This window comes from Mytilus edulis, chromosome 10 (genome assembly GCF_963676685.1).
Source record: "Mytilus edulis chromosome 10, xbMytEdul2.2, whole genome shotgun sequence".
Taxonomy (NCBI): domain Eukaryota; kingdom Metazoa; phylum Mollusca; class Bivalvia; order Mytilida; family Mytilidae; genus Mytilus; species Mytilus edulis.
In genome coordinates, this window is record NC_092353.1 from 68,654,808 (window position 1) to 68,674,633 (window position 19,826).

At 31.0% G+C, this 19,826-nt stretch overlaps 1 protein-coding gene across 1 annotated transcript; it reads left to right on the forward strand.

Moving 5' to 3' along the window:
• The first annotated feature begins 1,333 nt into the window (after positions 1–1,333).
• Positions 1,334–18,894, forward strand: LOC139492930 (ankyrin repeat domain-containing protein 50-like). The gene is made up of 9 exons (XM_071281079.1): positions 1,334–1,351; positions 2,911–2,991; positions 8,616–8,714; positions 10,593–10,730; positions 11,422–11,559; positions 12,251–12,388; positions 15,103–15,198; positions 15,442–15,546; positions 18,784–18,894. The coding sequence occupies exons 1-9, from the start codon at positions 1,334–1,336 to the stop codon at positions 18,892–18,894; spliced, it is 924 nt and encodes a 307-aa protein (XP_071137180.1).
• The last annotated feature ends 932 nt before the right edge of the window (positions 18,895–19,826 follow it).

A 19,826-nucleotide genomic window follows, 5' to 3' on the forward strand; every position in this document is an offset into this window, starting at 1 on the left:
AATAATCAAATAATCATTAAAAAAAACGGCCAAGTAATCACATAATCAAAAACCCCATGAGGGCCCTCATATCTGTCTTTATTATTACCAGATGAACGGGAAATTATTTTAAGGCAAGAAAACAATGAAAACGTGACCGAAATTATGCAATTGTCTATGTTTACTCAGCTAATATTTTAACTGTTAACTATTTTTTTGCCTTTAAAATTTTAACCTCTATAATAAGAATCAATATACTGTTTTTGTCGAGCCTGCGACTTTTGTCACAGAAAGTTCGAAATAGGGATAGTGATCCGGCGGCGGCGGCGGTGTAAGCTGACCTTAAAAGCTTTATATTTTAGAAGGTGGAGTATATGCATGCTCCATACTTTGAATATATATGCCATATGCTACAAAGCTTCCGTCTGTCACATGTCGATTGTCCTTGATCTCATCTCCATGGTTCAGTGACTACTTGAAACTAAGTTAAGATTTTTTTGTAACGTTAGTTTCTCTTTTATTATTATTAATAGGATAACTATGTTTGGTATGTGCGTACCTTGTAAGGTCCTCGTGCCCGAAAGACAGTTTTCACTTGACTTCGTCTTCATTTCATGGATCAGTGAACAAGGTTAAGTTTTGGTGGTCAAGTCCATATTTAAGATACTATAAGCAATATGTCTAGTATATTCAATGAATGGAAGGACTGTAGGGTGTACATGTCCAACTTGCATGTGTCAGCTGACCTTACCTCATTTCGGTGGTTCGTGACCTATAGTTGTAAATTACTGTGTCATTTTGGTCTCTTGTAGACAGTTGTCTCATTAGCAATCATACCACATCTTCTTTTTTATATAGATAAGTTTTTGTGTTTTGGTTTGTTTTCTTATATTGTAATGCATTCACACTTAATATAAATGTTGCCAGTGATTGCAAAACATAATTAACGACAATGGTCAGAATTTTTAACTTTGAAATATATTTTCCACAGAAGAATAAAACCAGGTCAAAAACCTGTATATAAATTCCCAAAGATAATCCATTGTTTTAATTTAAATGTATCAAAATTGTTCAAATCAATTTTTACACACAGGAAAACAGTAAATTATTTTTCAATTCACGAGAAAAGAGTTAATTCCTGTTAAAGAGGAAACTCGCCTCATGGAAGGCGGAAATTACAATTGAAACTTAATCTTGAAAATCATTGAACAGTCTTTTCAAAACGTTGGAAAATCGATATTTGAAAATGATTTTTTTCCATTCATTTCTAGACTACGCATACGAAGAATTATGAAACAGGTTTTTAAGGAAAGTGACATGTAAGGCAACAGCAAATACATATTTGTAGGATAAAATGGAAAATTGGAATCAGGTAAGATTAACCCGTTAAGTCCTAGTATCATATGACTCTCTTCCTGATAATCTAAGAATGAATACATTTATAAAAAATTGATATATATAAACAGTAGAATTCTACATGCAGTACAAAGATGGATATTCAGAGAACCCACAATTAAAACAAATAATACAAAACTGTTACACAGTCAGAGCACTCCAAACAAATTGTTGGTACGAAAATGAAATTAAATTCATTGCAGACATAGGAATGAACTTCATGAAGTATCGTACCTTGTTAGCTGACCTGCCCCAAAGGTCCCGGTAAGATTTTCTAGTCAATTGCCGTCCGTCATATTTTGTTCTTTAACATTAAAAAAAAAAGACTTCCCTGAAACTACTGGGCCAATTTGGATCACAAATTATAATGTCTTACTTTTTGGCTCCGACATACCAGCAGTAGAACAAGTATGTTGATATTCAAAGCTGTGTAAATCTTTTTTATAAGTTGCAATCGATTAACATCCACAATTAAATAATATACCATTACTGTCTTTTGATGAGGTAAATGTGTGATTTATTGACTTTTGAAAAACTGATATTCACTGAGGCCAACGACCGAAGTGAATATCAGTTTTTTAAAATTCAATAAAACCACATATTTACCGAAACAAAAGACAGTAATTGTTTTATTCCCTATTCCGAGAGAAAGGTGTGTATTGGAAAATATTTACCAAAAGCAATTGTACATCAAACGTGTTTTTACCAAAATCATACACGTAAAAGCACGCGACGTTTGGCGCGGTGAATATCCTTTTCCGCAGGTGAATATGCTTATTTATTTAAAATCCAGAAAAACCAACTAAAGTTTTAGAAATATGGAATAATTCTATTTATTCACTCCTCCTCTATATAAAGAAATATTATTACATTCTTCAACAACACTCTCATTTTTCTAAAATACCTTTCACCCAATTCCTTTGCTTTTTTTTTATATTACATGTAATTCATAATGAATTTTTATTATGCTATTGTAATCATTGACTGTATTTTGTTACGTACATATTCGATAATCATAGCTAGTAATTTCATTTTTGAATTTAGTTAGTCGGATTTAAGAGCACTGCTCCTTTTTCCTTATCCCAATCATTGAATCACTTGTATATTCCGTATTTATGTCTTTATCCTTGTAGCTATATTTGTAACGATTTGTTTTAATAAAATATGTTTATACGATTATGAGATAATGTCTTAAGTAACATTTTCAAAATATATTTCTTTCACTTTTCAGTAACTTTCTAATTTATGAACTTTATTTTTGACACTTAACTTTTACAGACAGATAATATGATTAATTAGTTAGCCTTCATGGATTGTTATGAAACTTGGACATATCTAAATAAAACAATAGCATCAAAAGAAAAGTTTGATTCTTTTTTAAATTCTGTATTTAATTGATAAATGTCATCATGTTTAACAGCCAGCATTGTACTTTTTTACTGACAGCAGTAATTGCAGGCGAGAGAGAAGGTTCTGTGGAATCCTTTACAAACTTTTTATCAAATTCTGTCTATAAAATATATGCTATACTTACAGAAACTTATTACATCTGCTAAGACGGGAAAAGAAGAGGACTTGAAACTATGCATAGCGAATGAAGCAGATATCAATTATAAAGTAAGTAGCATATTTTACATAAGCAGAAACACATATACACCTATTATGATCTGAGCGTCACTGATGAGTCTTATGTAGACGAAACGCGCATCTGGCGTATATCCTTATAATGCTTGTACGTTTGATAAGTATTACACAACAATTGAATCAACACAAAACATGAACCACGTCATTACACAACATGTATTATTAAAACTGATGCTTAACACAAAACTTGTGCTATATCACTGATGTTGAGTTTAAAATACGAACTGCATTACCCTCAATTTGAATGTTCAATATAACATGAGTCACATCAAAATACTACAATTATGACAGAGTAATATGTACTCCACCAAAAAATCGGCTGTGATTACAGTTGCTCCGCTGATTGCTTATGACAAGCAGATTTTCAAAAACAGAAATCAGAAAAGAGGGTCACATCCTTACTAATCATTACACTGTGTATCAATCCAGACGACAAAACAAAACATTTACCACACAAAATCAAATCCATTATATACAACTCAACTCAAAAGAGAACATATCTTAACAATCATTTGAAGTCAACACCTTATTCAAACATTAATAAACTCGTCATAAATACCTAGATTAAATTTGGTTTATGTAATATAATATTTAATACACACCTCACTTGTATTACTCCTAGAACAATGGCAGTATTTTGAAGCAATACTGAATCACGCCTTTCACAATCAAAATGTTTTCACTAATCTTTTATGATTAATTGATTAAAAGTTAATGTTCATAGCCACATCAGCACACTAAGTTATATCCAGGAAGCCAGTTTATATTGTTAATGTTCATAGAGAGAATCACATAACTTCGGCTGAAAAACTGGCAGTCATATTCAATAAAGAATGCGAGTCAAACGCATCTGCTGCCAACAGGATTGATACTCTCCACCGTAGGATATATGTATGAATATATATTGACAACTTCATTTAAATTAACATTATTTTTCTTATCACGAACTACTGTTGTGTTGTTGGTTGCAGTAATAAGCTCTGATATGCCGCCTGACTTCAAACTATTAATTGTCATGAAGAAATGTTTGGATTCATGCTGAGGTCGTTCACTTATCGGGAAGAATAAATAAGATGAATAAACGAGGGTCACATTTCATATCCATGTAGACGGTCATAAATTAAGAAGTTAATTATCACATTAGTCATATGAAATCCTCGTTTCCTCGCTTCGGTGTTGACATGAACATCAATTATATGGTCATTTTTTTAAATTTCTGTTTGCAAAAAAAAAGAATAATTCTAAATACTAAGGATTTTCTCATCTCAGACATAGATAACCTAAGCCGTATTTGGCACCACTTTTTAGAATTTTCGGTCACCAATGATCTTCAACTTTGACAGCCAGCCATTGTTATATTATAGTTCGTTTCTATGTGTGTTACATTTAAGTGTTGTGTTTCTGTTGTGTCGTAGTTCTCCTCTTATATTTGATGTGTTTCCTTTAGTTCTAGTTTGTAACCAGGGTTTGTTTTTTCCTCAATCGATTTATGAATTTCGAACAGCGGTAAACTACTGTTGCCTTTATATATTTACCTTGTAAAGTCTCACCAGGTGATAAATGATAAAAAGTTCAGTTAATTCGAAGGGGATGATTTTTTGATATTCTGACTGAAGCTAGAAGAATTTTTTATGAAAGAATATTCATCTTCATTTTTTGGTACTCAGACTAGAATATATATGTATTGTCAATAATAAATGTCTCATATGCTATGCAAGCTTTTTCTTTTTGTTGCGCGATTTTTTTACAAACTTTTGTACACAAACACTTCCTGCATTTTGTGTTGTAGATCCTTTTTTTTTCATTTCATCCTGCCTTAAACAAACTATTTATTTCTAGCTCGTACTAGGCAAGGGTTTTCATTTTCTAAAATGACCACTCATCCCTCACCCAAATAAAATGGTCATCCCCTAGAAACAGATATTAAAACCAAATTTTTACAGAGATTAACTGGATATTTTGTACTTATTTAGTAGGGGTCATTTAGTTTTTTGATTCTTTTTGATGGTTAAGCGTTGTAATAGAAGATATTCAATTACTTTAATGACATCGTGTTGTAAATTCATTTATAAAAAAAAAAAAAAAAAAAAGTAAACACATGATTTTTTAAATAACAAAGATTTTACCAGAACATTCTTTTTAAATAGACGTTGTCCTAAATAAATCATTGACAATACCAAAAATACCGTCACTTTTTCAAAATTATAAGTTTTTTTTATTATAATTTGAAATATTATTATATGTATCCTGTTATTTTTATTTTTTTTTAATATTGGACGCAAATTATGCTAACAATACCACAATCCATCGAACTCTGAAGGTGAAAGTAACCTGTAATTAAAACACATCACAAACTGAAACTAGAAATCAAAATCTCGCAATGAATAGGAAACTTACCAGCAGTAATCAAAACACTACACTGAAAATCAAACCTTACAGTTATCAAACGACAACGCTGAATAATAGTTATCAAAGGTACTAGGATTATAATTTAATAACGTCTGACTGTCCCTCTGCTATCTTTCGCCTCTTTTTTAAACTGAAATACAAAAAAATCCCTTTTCTTAATTTTGAAACAAATAATGCGAAGTTTTGTTAACTTCCGCTACAATAAAGGGACATTATTTGAGATAAATTCATTAAGGCAGGGTTTTTTTTCCATGACACTATTCAAATAAGACAGATTTAAGACATTCGTGTGTTAGATTTTGAAAATCTGATAAATTTACAATGTATTTCAGATAATACTTTGACCTATGAATGTTCGTTTTTTATGTTATATGCCCATGTATATCGATTCCGTGCTCCATTTATGTCAGTTCTTTATTTTTTAAATCTATATATACCTTTTACACTATAAAATGAACAATTAACTAACTATTTGTCATTTCTGTACAATAAACATTGTTAATGGTTTTGTAATACCAAACTTGTACAGAAGTTTTTTTATTGACACGCTTCGTACATCTTTTTAAGTACTACTTTTAACATCTTTGTTTTATATGCACTTACATTTTGATATTGCATTTACATTGTGTCATAGATCTAGTTTATTTGTTCTGTGTGTTTCTTGTTTTTGATATTTTTTTAGTGTGCATTTTTTAATTTTACTGTGTCGGATTAGGGTGAATGTTGGTGCCTGTTAAAACGTTTAATTTGCACCGGGAAAAAGTCAGCAGCCTGTTGTTCAGTGATTGTCGTTAACTTTGTTGATGTGGTTCTAAGTGTTTCTCGTTTTTTTGTATAGATAAGACCGTAAGTTTTCCTGGTTGAACTGTTTTACACTAGTAATTTCGGGATCCTTTATAGCTTACTGTTCGGTGTGAAACACGGCCTCGTGTTGAAGACCATTTACCTATAATTGTTCACTTTTTATACATGGGGACTTGGATGGAGAGTTGTCTCATTGGCACTCATACCACATTTTCTTATTTATTCTGTTATATATTGGACATCATCATATACCTTGAATTTGATAGATACTTAAACGAAAATAAGATATATGGGCTTCCAAGGTCACAACAATGACGCGATGACTTACACAGATTTAATAACACATCATCAGGGAGGGCTTTAATATTTCATCATTATTTACACTTTTTTGTAAACACCATATATCTATCTGAACAAGTGTTAAACAATATACTTCAAAAATTTAATGTTATCAACATTAGATAATCATGATTAATGCAAGTTTGTCAACGAAAAGACTTGATAAAAAATACATATTGAAAACTCACTTGACGAACAAAAAATTATAAAATCATAAGAGATATTGTTACAATTGTACAATTATGCGAAAAACTGTATTTTAGGCAAATCATTGTTCAGGAGTAAGGTGCATCATAAGTTAAGTGATTCTAGCTCATAACATTGTATATTACTTTATTAATGTGTTCATTAAAAGTTGAAATAATACTCATTATTATCAAAATAGATTCACGAAAATTGATATTTTTATAGATTATCGTTGGTCATATCAACAAGATTGATTTCTTATTAGAGTTGGTACTTTATCGCTATTTTACATATGCCGACGTTGATAATTTCCATGACAAAGCCATGTGAACCCTTAGCTTCTAGTTATATTTTTCATATCACTCTACTGTGCTGAGAAAGGAAATTGTCAGTCAGTATGAGCAAAGGACAATTTCGTGAAATGGCGATAATACATAATAATCGGTGTGATATTTCAGCTTCTGAGTTTAGTTCTTTAAAACCAACACTAACATTTACACATGGCAACTCTAAACTATCCTTTGCTTTGGTTTCGGTATCAGTCTCGGTTTCCGTTTCGGTTTTGGCTTATGGTAGAGATGTCTATTTACGCACAACACTGTATGTCGAACATACCTGTAAGCTTAGTGAAACACTGAATGCGAAAACTACCAGTAATCAAAGCATTACCCTGTATTTCCTGTATGTGAAACTTACGTACAACCAAAGCACTTATTCGTAAGCTATTATTCGTGTGTTTCTTTGTCCAATATGTTTTCCTATTTATTTGTATTGTGGTCCTATAATGTTGTGTTGTCATTTTAATGTTATATTTAACATTGCCATTAAAGCGGGAGGTATGGCATGCCACAAAACCAGGTTCCTCCCACCATTTTTTTCTTTAAAAAATGTCCTGTACCAAGTCAGGAATATGGCCATTGTTATATTATAGTTCGTTTATGTGTGTGTTACATTTTAAAGTTGTGTTTCTTTTGTATCGTTTGTTTCCTCTTATATTTATGTGTGAATTCACATTATTATAAGACGTGTCACGGTACTTTTCTATCCCAAATTTATGTGTTTAGTTTTGATGTTATATTTGTTATATTTGTTATTCTCATCGGATTTCGACTAATGCTGAGTTCGTGTCTGTGTGTGTTACATTTTAATGTTGTGTCGTTCTTCTCCTCTTATATTTAATGCGTTTCCATAAGTTTTAGTTTGTAACCCGGATTTCTTTTTTTCTTTCGATTTATGAGTTTTGAACAGCGGTATACTACTGATGCCTTTATTTACAGTAATAAAAAATAAAAATCACAAAAATACTGAACTCAGAGGAAAATCTAATCGGAAAGTCCATAATCACATTGCAAAATCAAATGACAAAACACATAAAAAACGAATGGACAAGAACGTTCATATTCCTGACTTGGTACAGGCATTTCAAATGTAGAAAATGGTGGATTAAAAATTCCGTTATATTTACAATGATGCGTGAACTAAACAGACATGATAAATAAAATAGTCAAAATATGGTTACAGCAGTCATCATCGTGTAACAATATTAAAAGGAACAATTTAACAGATTACAAAAACATCTATCTACAAACACATTCATTGATTCGCGTGTCTGACGTCAGATTTGTTTATACGTCACATATATTTGTCGTTGAATGTATATACAAACAATTTTAAGATTTCACATGGGCAATGTTAGCATACAGGATGTGAACATGTTTTTATTTGTTGTTTATAAAGAATTTAAAGAAAACCATGTTTGACTGGTTATTTTATTTATTTATTTTTGATCACCGATTCATGTGATATATACAACATTGTCCAGTTTATGACAAGTTTTGAAGGCATATGTATTATTCAAGGATGATGGAAGGACAGCATTGATTGAGGCAGCCGTGCATGGACACCTGGAGGTTACACAGTTGTTACTTGACAGAGGTTGTGATAAAGAAGCCACAGATGTATGTTATGAAAGATATTATCTCATCAGTATTTTCAATAATGTGGTCATTTTTATTAATTTCCTGTTTACAAAACTTTGAATTTATGGAAAAACTAAGAATTTTCTTATCCCAGGCATAGATTACCTTAGCCGTATTTTGCACAGTTTTTTCGAATTTTGGATCCTCCATGCTCTTCATCCATGTACTTGTTTGGCTTTATAAATATTTTGATATGAGCGTCACTTATGAGTCTTATGTAGACGAAACGCGCGTCTGGCGTACTAAATTATAATCCTGGTACCTTTGATAACTATTTACACGATAATTTTTAAGTGATTTAACACAAAATCAAGTTTTTAAACAGACAGGTTTAAAATACGACAAATACTTGTTATAATCATATTCAGAGGGTTTTAATAAAATATTTTCTTTTTTTTCGAATGAGATAATTTAGGTCTTATTTTGATTTGTTGCTACAAATTATTTTTTATACGGATTTAATATAAAATTTCTTTCAAATGTAACAAGTTCTTTTTCTTCTTATAACAAAGTAGGCTACACTTTTACTCGTCTCATCATACTGACAAGCAAATGTAACTCTTTTCACGTTTCTGTCAAACGTTTTCTCTGAAATAGTTATTTTTTACAAAATTTATCATTATTCCGAAACATGTTAATCAGACAGTTTTTTGTCACAATTTATATTTAGAATTACAGTAAACTCTCGTTGTCTCGAACTCGGTTGACTCGAAATTTCGGATGAGTCGAAGTTTTCACGTGGTCCCGAACTTTATTCCATACAAAAATATGTAATTCGACTCCTGATGAGTCGAAATTGGATGAGTCGAAATTTCGGTTGAGTCGAACTAAATTTACGGTCCCAAGGTTAACAAAAGCATTCAAAATTCATTTTTTATCTCGAACTAATACACATATGTCAAAACATGACCTCCGGGATTTTTAAATATGGATTGAAGAGTTAATCTGACAATACACGTGTAATTAAATTTCCGGTCACTGAACACTGTATCGATTTATGACATGCTATTTCCATGAGTGTTTACCTAAGATTATCTTTTATAAAATTTTTATAAATAATTAGTGATACATTGTTAATGTTCATGGAAAAGTAATTTATAATGTTTACAAAACAATTAATTTGTGATTTACACTAATGAGCTTGGGTGTGTAAAAAGTGAAGATTATGGCTTCCGTTGATGATCACCTAAAAACTACTCAAACGGCGTTTTTAATCTTGTTATATTTTCTTTTGAAAAGAAAGAGTGAGATAAAACAAAATGAATAGAAATCAACATTTTCTTAAATCTCTTGTATCCGAGAATAAACAATTTTGTCAGCTATAACCGACCTGAATAACGAAACTATCGATTGGAAATTACTCTCTTGGAAAAGCCATAGGATTTTTTTTTTTATTTGAATAAGTAAAAAAAAATGTCATTATAATAATTAAAGACTGTGACATACAAATACATCGATCTGATACTAGAATATCGATCCCCTTGCCATATTCACCCGGAATTATTTTAGCTTTACCAAGCTAAGCAAGAGTTGTGTCCCTTAGATTGTCGAACTTCCGGTATTCGTTTGAGTCGAACTACGTTTATCTCGAAATATTTCTCTGGTCCGGCTGACTTCGACATAACGAGAGTCGACTGTATATAAAGTCAGATCTTACCTTACTCTGCATTCTACCGTGTCGACTGATATAGATATTAAAAAAAAATCCCAGACTTTTCACAAATTAACATGTTGTTTATGAAGAATATGAAAACACGTGGGACTTGTGATTGGTCTTTTTACTTCTTAGTATTCAGTTTTGCCTCCCAAGTCATGTGATATACATTTTGATTCTAATTATTGTATAACATTGTCCAGTTTATGATACAAGTTTCTATGTCAGATATGTTTTTCAAGGATGATGGATGGACAGCATTAATTGGGGCAGCCGTACATGGACACCTGGAGGTTACACAATTGTTACTAGACAGAGGTTGTAACAAAGAGGCCACAAACGTATGTTATGAAAGATAGTATCTCATCAGCATTACACGATACTTTTTAAGAGTTTTGACACAAAATCAAGTTTTTATACAGACAGGTTTAAAAGACTATAAATACTTGTTATAATCATATTCAGTGGGCTTTTACTTAAGTATTTTCATTATTTTGAATGAGATAATTTAGGTTTGATTTTGATTTGTTGCATCAAATTATTTTGTAAATTTCAGTTAGAACATATAGTACGGATTTGATATAAAATTTCTTTCAAAGTTTCTTCTTATAATGATATAAAAAAGTAGGCTAAATTTTTCTCGTCTCATTGTACTGATCAGCAAATGTAACTTTTTTCACGTTCTTTCAAAATGTTTCCTCTGAAACAGTTATTTTTTACAAAATTTATCATTATTCCGAAGCATGTTAATTAGACGGTTTTTTGTCACTTATTTTTTAGAAGTATATAAAGTCAGATCTCAACTTACTCTGCAATCTACCGTGTTGACTGATGTAAATATTAAAAAAAATCCTGGAAATAATATTTTGTTTAATGATTAGTTCAGACTTTCCACAAATTAACATGTTGTTTATGAAGAATATGAAAATACGTGGGACTTGTGATTGGTCCTTTTACTTCCTAGTATTCAGTTTTGCCTCCCAAGTCATGTGATATACATTTTGTTTATATTTATTGTACAACATTGTCCAGTTTATGACACAAGTTTTGATGTCAGATGTATTTTTCAAGGATGATGGAAGTACAGCATTAATTGAGGCAGCCGTGCATGGACACCTGGAGGTTACACAGTTGTTACTAGACAGAGGTTGTAACAAAGAGGCCACAAACGTATGTTATGAAAGATAGTATCTCATCAGCATTACACGATACTTTTTAAGTGATTTGACACAAAATCAAGTTTTTATACAGACAGGTTTAAAAGACTATAAATACTTGTTATAATCATATTCAGTGGGCTTTTACTTAAGTATTTTCATTATTTTGAATGAGATAATTTAGGTTTGATTTTGATTTGTTGCATCAAATTATTTTGTAAATTTCAGTTAGAACATATAGTACGGATTTGATATAAAATTTCTTTCAAAGTTTCTTCTTATAATGATATAAAAAAGTAGGCTAAATTTTTCTCGTCTCATTGTACTGATCAGCAAATGTAACTTTTTTCACGTTCTTTCAAAATGTTTCCTCTGAAACAGTTATTTTTTACAAAATTTATCATTATTCCGAAGCATGTTAATTAGACGGTTTTTTGTCACTTATTTTTTAGAAGTATATAAAGTCAGATCTCAACTTACTCTGCAATCTACCGTGTTGACTGATGTAAATATTAAAAAAAATCCTGGAAATAATATTTTGTTTAATGATTAGTTCAGACTTTCCACAAATTAACATGTTGTTTATGAAGAATATGAAAATACGTGGGACTTGTGATTGGTCCTTTTACTTCCTAGTATTCAGTTTTGCCTCCCAAGTCATGTGATATACATTTTGTTTATATTTATTGTACAACATTGTCCAGTTTATGACACAAGTTTTGATGTCAGATGTATTTTTCAAGGATGATGGAAGTACAGCATTAATTGAGGCAGCCTGGCATGGACACCTCGAGGTAACACAGTTGTTAATAGACAGAGGCTGTGACAAAGAGGCCACAAAAGTATGTTACATTGTATCTCCTCAGTATGGTTTTATTGATGTATAAACAAATATTTGTTAGAATGACACAAAAGAAAGCTCTCATTTTACTTGAAGCATTATACTGAATCCGATTATAAAGGTTCTTATTTTGATTCCTTTTATAAACGTTTTGCTTTTTATATGTAAATAAGAAGTGGAAGTTTTAAAATAGCCTTGGTCAGAAGGTATTTTTATGCAGATCTAATATTAAACATTTTTTTAAATGACAAACCTTTGTTAGACTTAGATAAGGTGTGTTCAGATTTTACTGGTCTCATCATAATGAATCAGGAAATACAACACTTTTTCATATTTCATTGAAGAAGTTTCTTTTGTCAAAGTGGATCATTATTCTTAATCATGTTACTCAGACAGTTTTAATACATGCTTCCACAAATACTTGTAAGCAAAAAAGTAGGATCTCATTTTACTCTGATCATTGTACTGAAACCATTATTATAAATATTTCATATGATAGGTCTGTTGGAATTTTGGACAACTGTCAACAAACATGTTATTTATTGTTTATGTAGAATATGAATATAAGCATAATTGTAAACCACTGATTCGTCTGATATATATATATTTCTTTAATTCGGTGTTAATTTAACCATTTCTGGACCAATTGTATAAAAAGTTAAATCAGAGTGTGTGGTTGCCGATGATCTCAGATGTTGATTCGATGAGTTAACGGGTCATAACCTTTATCATATCACTGAATAAATCAAAATGTGCTAACAGGTGTTAATGAAACAAAGTTTTTTCGTTTATCAAAACTGAAAAATTATTTGATAATCATTAGCAAAATAGATTTTTACATAGTTTTATCATATTTATATTAACATTGTGTCATAGTCTCATAAATCAAATTTTATACGTTCAGTGTATGTTCTCTTGTGTCTTTTTTAATATGCAATTTCAATTGATATTAGAGTGTGTCTTTCTGTATTGTGATTTTACATGATTGTTTCAGGTAGGATGAAGTTTGCCGCCTTTTTAAACGTATAAACCCGCTGTATTTGTTTCCACCTGTCAGAAACCTGATGTTCAGTGGTTGTCGTTTGTTTGGTTTGGTTCATAAGTGTTTCTCATTTCTCGTTTTTTATATAGATTAGACCGTTGGTTTTCCTGTTTGAATGGACTCTTTCATTTTTGGGGCCCTTTATAGCTTGCTGTTCGAATTCCATGAGAATGCCGTATTTAGACCTGTAATGGTTTACTTTAACAATTGTTGACTTGGATGGAGAGTTGTCTGATTGGCACATCTTATATCTATATAGTTACTCGTGGATATTCGGTTTTGTTCAAGATTGGATAAATCAGATAATCCACTGGTACTAATGTAAGAAACTATATATATAAAGTCAAGCAATTGTTCTATATTATACTTATGTATACAAGTCACATTACCTGCAGATCTGTGAAAGCAGTAAATGTACTAGTAAATGTGATGAATTAAAACCGGTACTATCTTTTATTAATTTTCTTATCTGTTACCAGCATACAGATTCTTCTTAACTTTTTATTATATATATATCAGAAAAATGGCAGTCAGCAAGGTTTAAGAACATCAGTTGTTCGACCTGTTAGTCAAATGCGTTTTGTTAAAATAAATTTTTTCACTCTTTATGTCTTTTGAAAAATGTTGTTTGTTCTGTATTTAGACCCCTCTACAACGAAATTTGTTACATGCCACGTATAAAAATTGCTGTTATCCGACGTAATCATAGGTTTGGACGTTTTTTTCAATTTAGACTTGTTTATATTTATTTCATTTGGGCTTGCATCATATTTTCCCTCCGGTTTATATAATCCGTTCATCCTATTTGACTCTTTAAAATTCAAGAGTAAATCCTAAATTGAGGTAAATTTAATAGCCTTCTAACTACCTTTCGATCCTAAACATCACTGTAGAGATATTCATTGTCGAAATCTGGATATGGTGGAAAAAATGTAGCACCTCATGTTGTGGCTTACCATCTTTGTCGCAAGTTTATTGTTTTCTACTTGGTATTAAATTAATAAAGAGATCCATTTTGTTACACCTTGTGATCATTTGTTTTTTGCAATTGTCAAAGGCAGTCAACAGGATTTAAAGAACATCAGTTGTTCGACCTATTAGTCAAATTCGTTTTGTTAAAATATATTTGTTCACTCTTTTCGTCTTTTGGAAAATGTTGTTTGTGCTGTATATAGACCCCTCTACAACGAAATTTGTTACATGCACACGTATAAAAATTGACGATTTTATCCACGCAATCATAGGTTTGAACGTTGTTTTCAATTTAGACTTGTTTTTATATATGTATATGTGTATATTGTTTATATATATATTACACAACATTATTTAGTTTGTCAATCATCTTTAGATGTGCTTTATATTATTCCAGAGTTGTAGTGGACATTCTGGAAGATATTTACTTTTTATCCAATATCTCACAATTACTAATCATTTTAATCAGACAATTTTAATTGATGTTTCAATACTTTGTTGTTTGAACTATATAAAGTAGATCTAATGTTACTCTTGAAAAATAGTGTTATGAAAGTTAAGCCATCTCAATAAATAACATATGGTTTATTTCTTGTTCATATAGAATATACATACTATAGTCATTGTGACTGGTCATTTAATATATATAGTTTTGACCATTGATTTGTGTATTTTACATTGTGTATGATGTATTATTCCAGGATGATGGAAGTACAGTATTAATGTTTGCTGCCGAACGTGGTTGTCTTGAGGTTGCACGACTGTTAATTGACAGAGGGTGTGACATAGATGCCACAGTATGTTAGATATTATCTCCTAAGTCTTATCACATCCATTTTAGTAAATCAACAGAAAACTATTTCATTAAACAGACTGTTAAATGGACGACAAAAAGTTGTAAGAATTTTATTGTAATCTTCTCATTATTCCTAATCAAATAATTTAACCACTAATTTTCGTATTGAATATTTTGTTAATATTTATAGCACAACATTGTCCAATTTATCAAACACATTTTGATATCAGGTGTATTATTCTAGAGTAAAAGCCATGCATGGACAGCATTAAAGTATGCTGCAAAGGGAGGACACCTGGAGCTCACACAACTGTTACTTGACAGAGGTTGTTACAAAGAGGCCACAGATGTATGATTTTATCTCTTTAGTCTTATCACATTTCTTTGAAGCCAATAAACGCAAAATTCATATGGGCTATATGGACAACAATTACTTGTTAGAATAGTGAGAATTCAGTTTGCACGTCTCATTGCAATGAATCGGATAATAAAAGGGTTCCTTTGATTTCTTTCTAAAAATAGTTCGTTAACACCTGAATTTGATGTTAAGAACAAATAGATTTTTTGTTATCATCTTAGGGCAAATATTTCTTAATCATTTTACTCCTAGCAATGTATTTTTTTACATGAGTTAGGTCTGATTGAAGTTATGTTATCTCACAACAAAAAATATTGTTTATTTATTGTTTATGTATATTATGAATACAGTAATGAACTCCGTCTGTCTGTCTGCCTGTCTATTCAAACACAACAATTATCTGAGAACGTTTGACATACAGATTTTGATTTAGTAGGATGATTTGTCATCAAACTTCAAGGCCGTGCTATATCGTCCTTGTGATTTAACAATTGGAAGAGTAGTTATAGTCAGTGAACGCATCTACTTTGAGACAATTTGACAGAAAGCTTTCATACTGATTACTATTTTTTTGCAATTATGTGTAGTCGACCACATTATACCAATATTTTGATGAGTCTTATGTAGATGAAAAGCGCGTCTGGAGAACTAAATTATAATCCTGGTACCTTTGATAACTATTTGATTTGACCATTTTTTCGGGAGATATTTAACTTTGACCATTTTGTTTAAGCATCGTGACAATAACACCTTTTAATCGTTTGACATATTGCTGTCATATTTGGTACTACTGTTTGCCATCATGTGGCGTCACCAAATTTACCAACATTTTGAAAAGAGTCAAGAAACTTTTACAACTTCATAACTATTGTGACAATAACAACTTGTGATCTCAACTCCTCTGAGACCGTTTTAGAGAAAGTTCACATACTTTGTAGATTAATTTGTCATCATTTGTATATATATATAATATACCATTATTTTAATTTGACCATTTTACGGGAGTTATTGGTATTTATATATCTTTATATATGTTTGAGCATTGAATCATTACCACCTTTTGAATTCAACTTCTTTGACAGAAACCTCCTATACTTTGTTTTATTGTTTGCCATTATATGAAGTTGACCATTTACGTACATCGAATTTATGTGACTCTTTTTAATGGGACTTTGATAATTTGTGGTAGTATTGTCACAAGAACGCATTGTGGAAGTAACTTCTCTGTGACCGTTTTTTAGGAGTAACCAATTATAATATTTATTTCAAACGAGCATTAGAATTGATGGAAGATAGCTCCTTTTCGATTTTGAAATTTGTGTCTTCGTCGTTCCAGATATCCAAAACTTTAACCGTTAGATTTAAGGCAATTTTTAACATTAACTCCAGTATGACTAGATTGATTTCCTAAAAACATCACATTATTGATGGGATTGTTTTCTACCGTTTAATTGAAAAAAAATTTGGTTTGTCGTTTTAGGTTATATCGTCATATTTAAATATTTATTTCTCATGTTATACCATAACTTGAGTTTGCTGGGATAGTTTTACTGTAAAATTAACATTGTTGGAATCAATGAACATAGGACACCACTTGATTTAAAAGCTGTTCCGACGTGTCGTTAACCGTAAAACTATGACCGTAAGATAAATAAAAGGCATTTCTAAATTGTTATGCACTTGGATAAAACCACTACAAACTGAACACTATTGTAAGGACTGGTGAACATGGACTCGCTTTTGATTTTCAAAATTTTCTAGTTTATCATTCCAGAGTTATGGGACTATTAAGAGTCATATTTGACGCAGTATTTATACGCCTAAGGGTATCACCGTGCATATTTTTGCAGAGCCATTCCATTTGTTACTGATTAAATGTCTTCTAAAAATCCCATTTTTTTGTTAACTTGTGGATGTAACTCCTCTAAAAGCATTTATCTAGACGCTCTTATATCCAGGTGTGTTGATAAGTCGTTATCCTAAGGCTATTCTTTCTTATTTTTTCTGTAGACTTAGCTTTAATTTTTTATTACCATGCATTGTCAAGCTTGGTAACTCATAATTGTTTTTCAGTAATTCAATGTACGATGCTGTCCCATGCTGAACCTTCTGACCTTGTTTGTTTACATTCAAATTTCAATGGCGTCAAAATCACATGATGTCAAATCGTTATACCCAATCAAATTGCTCTACTGTCAATTAGGGGATTTTTCAGTCTATGGCAATTACGTTATTTCTCTGTGGGATATTGCTTTAAAATAGTTTGCAATAATTAGGGGTATATTCAACAGGAAACCTCATTTTTTGCCATCCCTTTCGACATCAATGTAATTTTGTATAAATATTTACCTACAGTCGTGATGGTCAGAATATCGATATTTTTATAATGAATAAAAAAAGAATTCTATGAAAAATAAATGTAAATTGTTTTTTATTAACCTACTCTATATTCCTGTACAAAATTATGGCATGGACATCGTTTTTTCAAATAGTTTTCCTTTCATTTTGGTTGGGCTTTTTTCGCGGGAAAATCGCGAAATACGTAAGGAGCATGTCATTTTAAAATTCCTAAAAATACGATTTGCTTGACCTATATTGCCTGCCACAAGATTGAGGAAGCTGAATGGAATGTACACAAAGCAATGGAGGCCGAAAGTGGGATTTTGTTCTAGAATGTTTTTAGACATTCGGAATTCGGGATTGAAACGGGCATTAGAAAATTGGCATTTTTTAGCAATAATTGAGAACAACAATGAAAACTTACCTTTAGAAATGTTTTTTTATTCAAAAGTGCAGAAAAAACGTATTCTGCACTGTTTTTCTACGCCGGAAGTAGCGTAGTGACGTCAATGCGTAGTTTCCCCGTGTGTTAATTTCAAACGAAAATACCTAACGAACTGACAAGATGACCGATTTTAGACTACGGTAGGATACTTGGTCGGATTGTTTCCGTCATGTGTAGTTGACAATATAAAAATGTCATTTTGATGTGACCATTTGATTGGGAGTTATGGATGTTTGACCATAGTTTGACTAGAGTACCAAAATGACACAGTTTGACACACAATTTATTCCCTCATTTATTCAGCGCAGCGGACATTATGGAACGGCGTAGCAATCTTGTTCAGTTTTTACCATTAATTCATGTGATATATATATTGTTTACATTTATTACAAAATATTGTCTAGTTTATCAGACAAGTTTATATGTCAGTTGTATTATTCCAGGGTAAAGTAGGCCGTACAGCATTAATGTGGGCAGCCTGGAATGGACACCTGGATGTAACACAATTATTAATTGACAGAGGATGTAACAAAGAGGCCACAATAGTATGTTAGATATTATCTTCTCAGACTGATAATACTAGGTTTGGGTTTCTTAACACAAAATCATGTTGTAAATTAGACAGTTTCAATTAGAAAAAATGTTTCTTAGAATTATAAGATCTGGTTCCTTTTACTCGTCTCATCTTACTAAATTAGATAAATGAGGTAATATTTTGATTTCTTTCACATAATGCTTTTCGCATCTGAATTTACCTGTAAAGAACATATTGATTTCGTGTTAGAATCTTAAGTCAAAAAGTATAAATTATACAGCCCTTATGTAAAACACAGTTAAAAGATAACAAAGACTTGTAAGAATCTTAAAAAGTAGGAAACAACTACATTTTGTCTCAATGTATTATCAGATACTATAACTTGTTTTCATGTTTCTTTGAAATAGAGTTAGAATAGAAAATTATTATTGCTTAATAGGGTAAAAATGATATTAGTATATCTATAACTGGTGGTGATTTGATTTCCATCGTATAATTTATGCTCCAAAGTGTTAGATGTACAAACTACATCTTAAAAAAGAAAACTCGGGTTTATACAATGTGTATTGTGTACAATGAACATGAAACAATTAATAATTGTGCATATTATGTTTACGTGACAGGCGTATTACTCAAGTAGCATGGAATTAAAGCTTTGGTAGAAAAAAGAAAATAAAGTCTAATTTACAGTAGCTTTATAATGACATTTATGTTATTCGTAGGACATATGGAAAAGTTTTTAGGGCCTCAATGTAAAGATATAAAAATTTGATTTACAATTTTAATGTTAATGTATTCATATGTAAGGTGTCGAACATACCTGCAGTAAAATTTGCCAGATATAAGATGGATACGTGACTCTATTTTTATTTTATAATTTTAACGAAAACAGTTTTTAACTGATACGTAACAGTGACAAAAATATACTACTTGAAATCTGGAAAGGTGAAA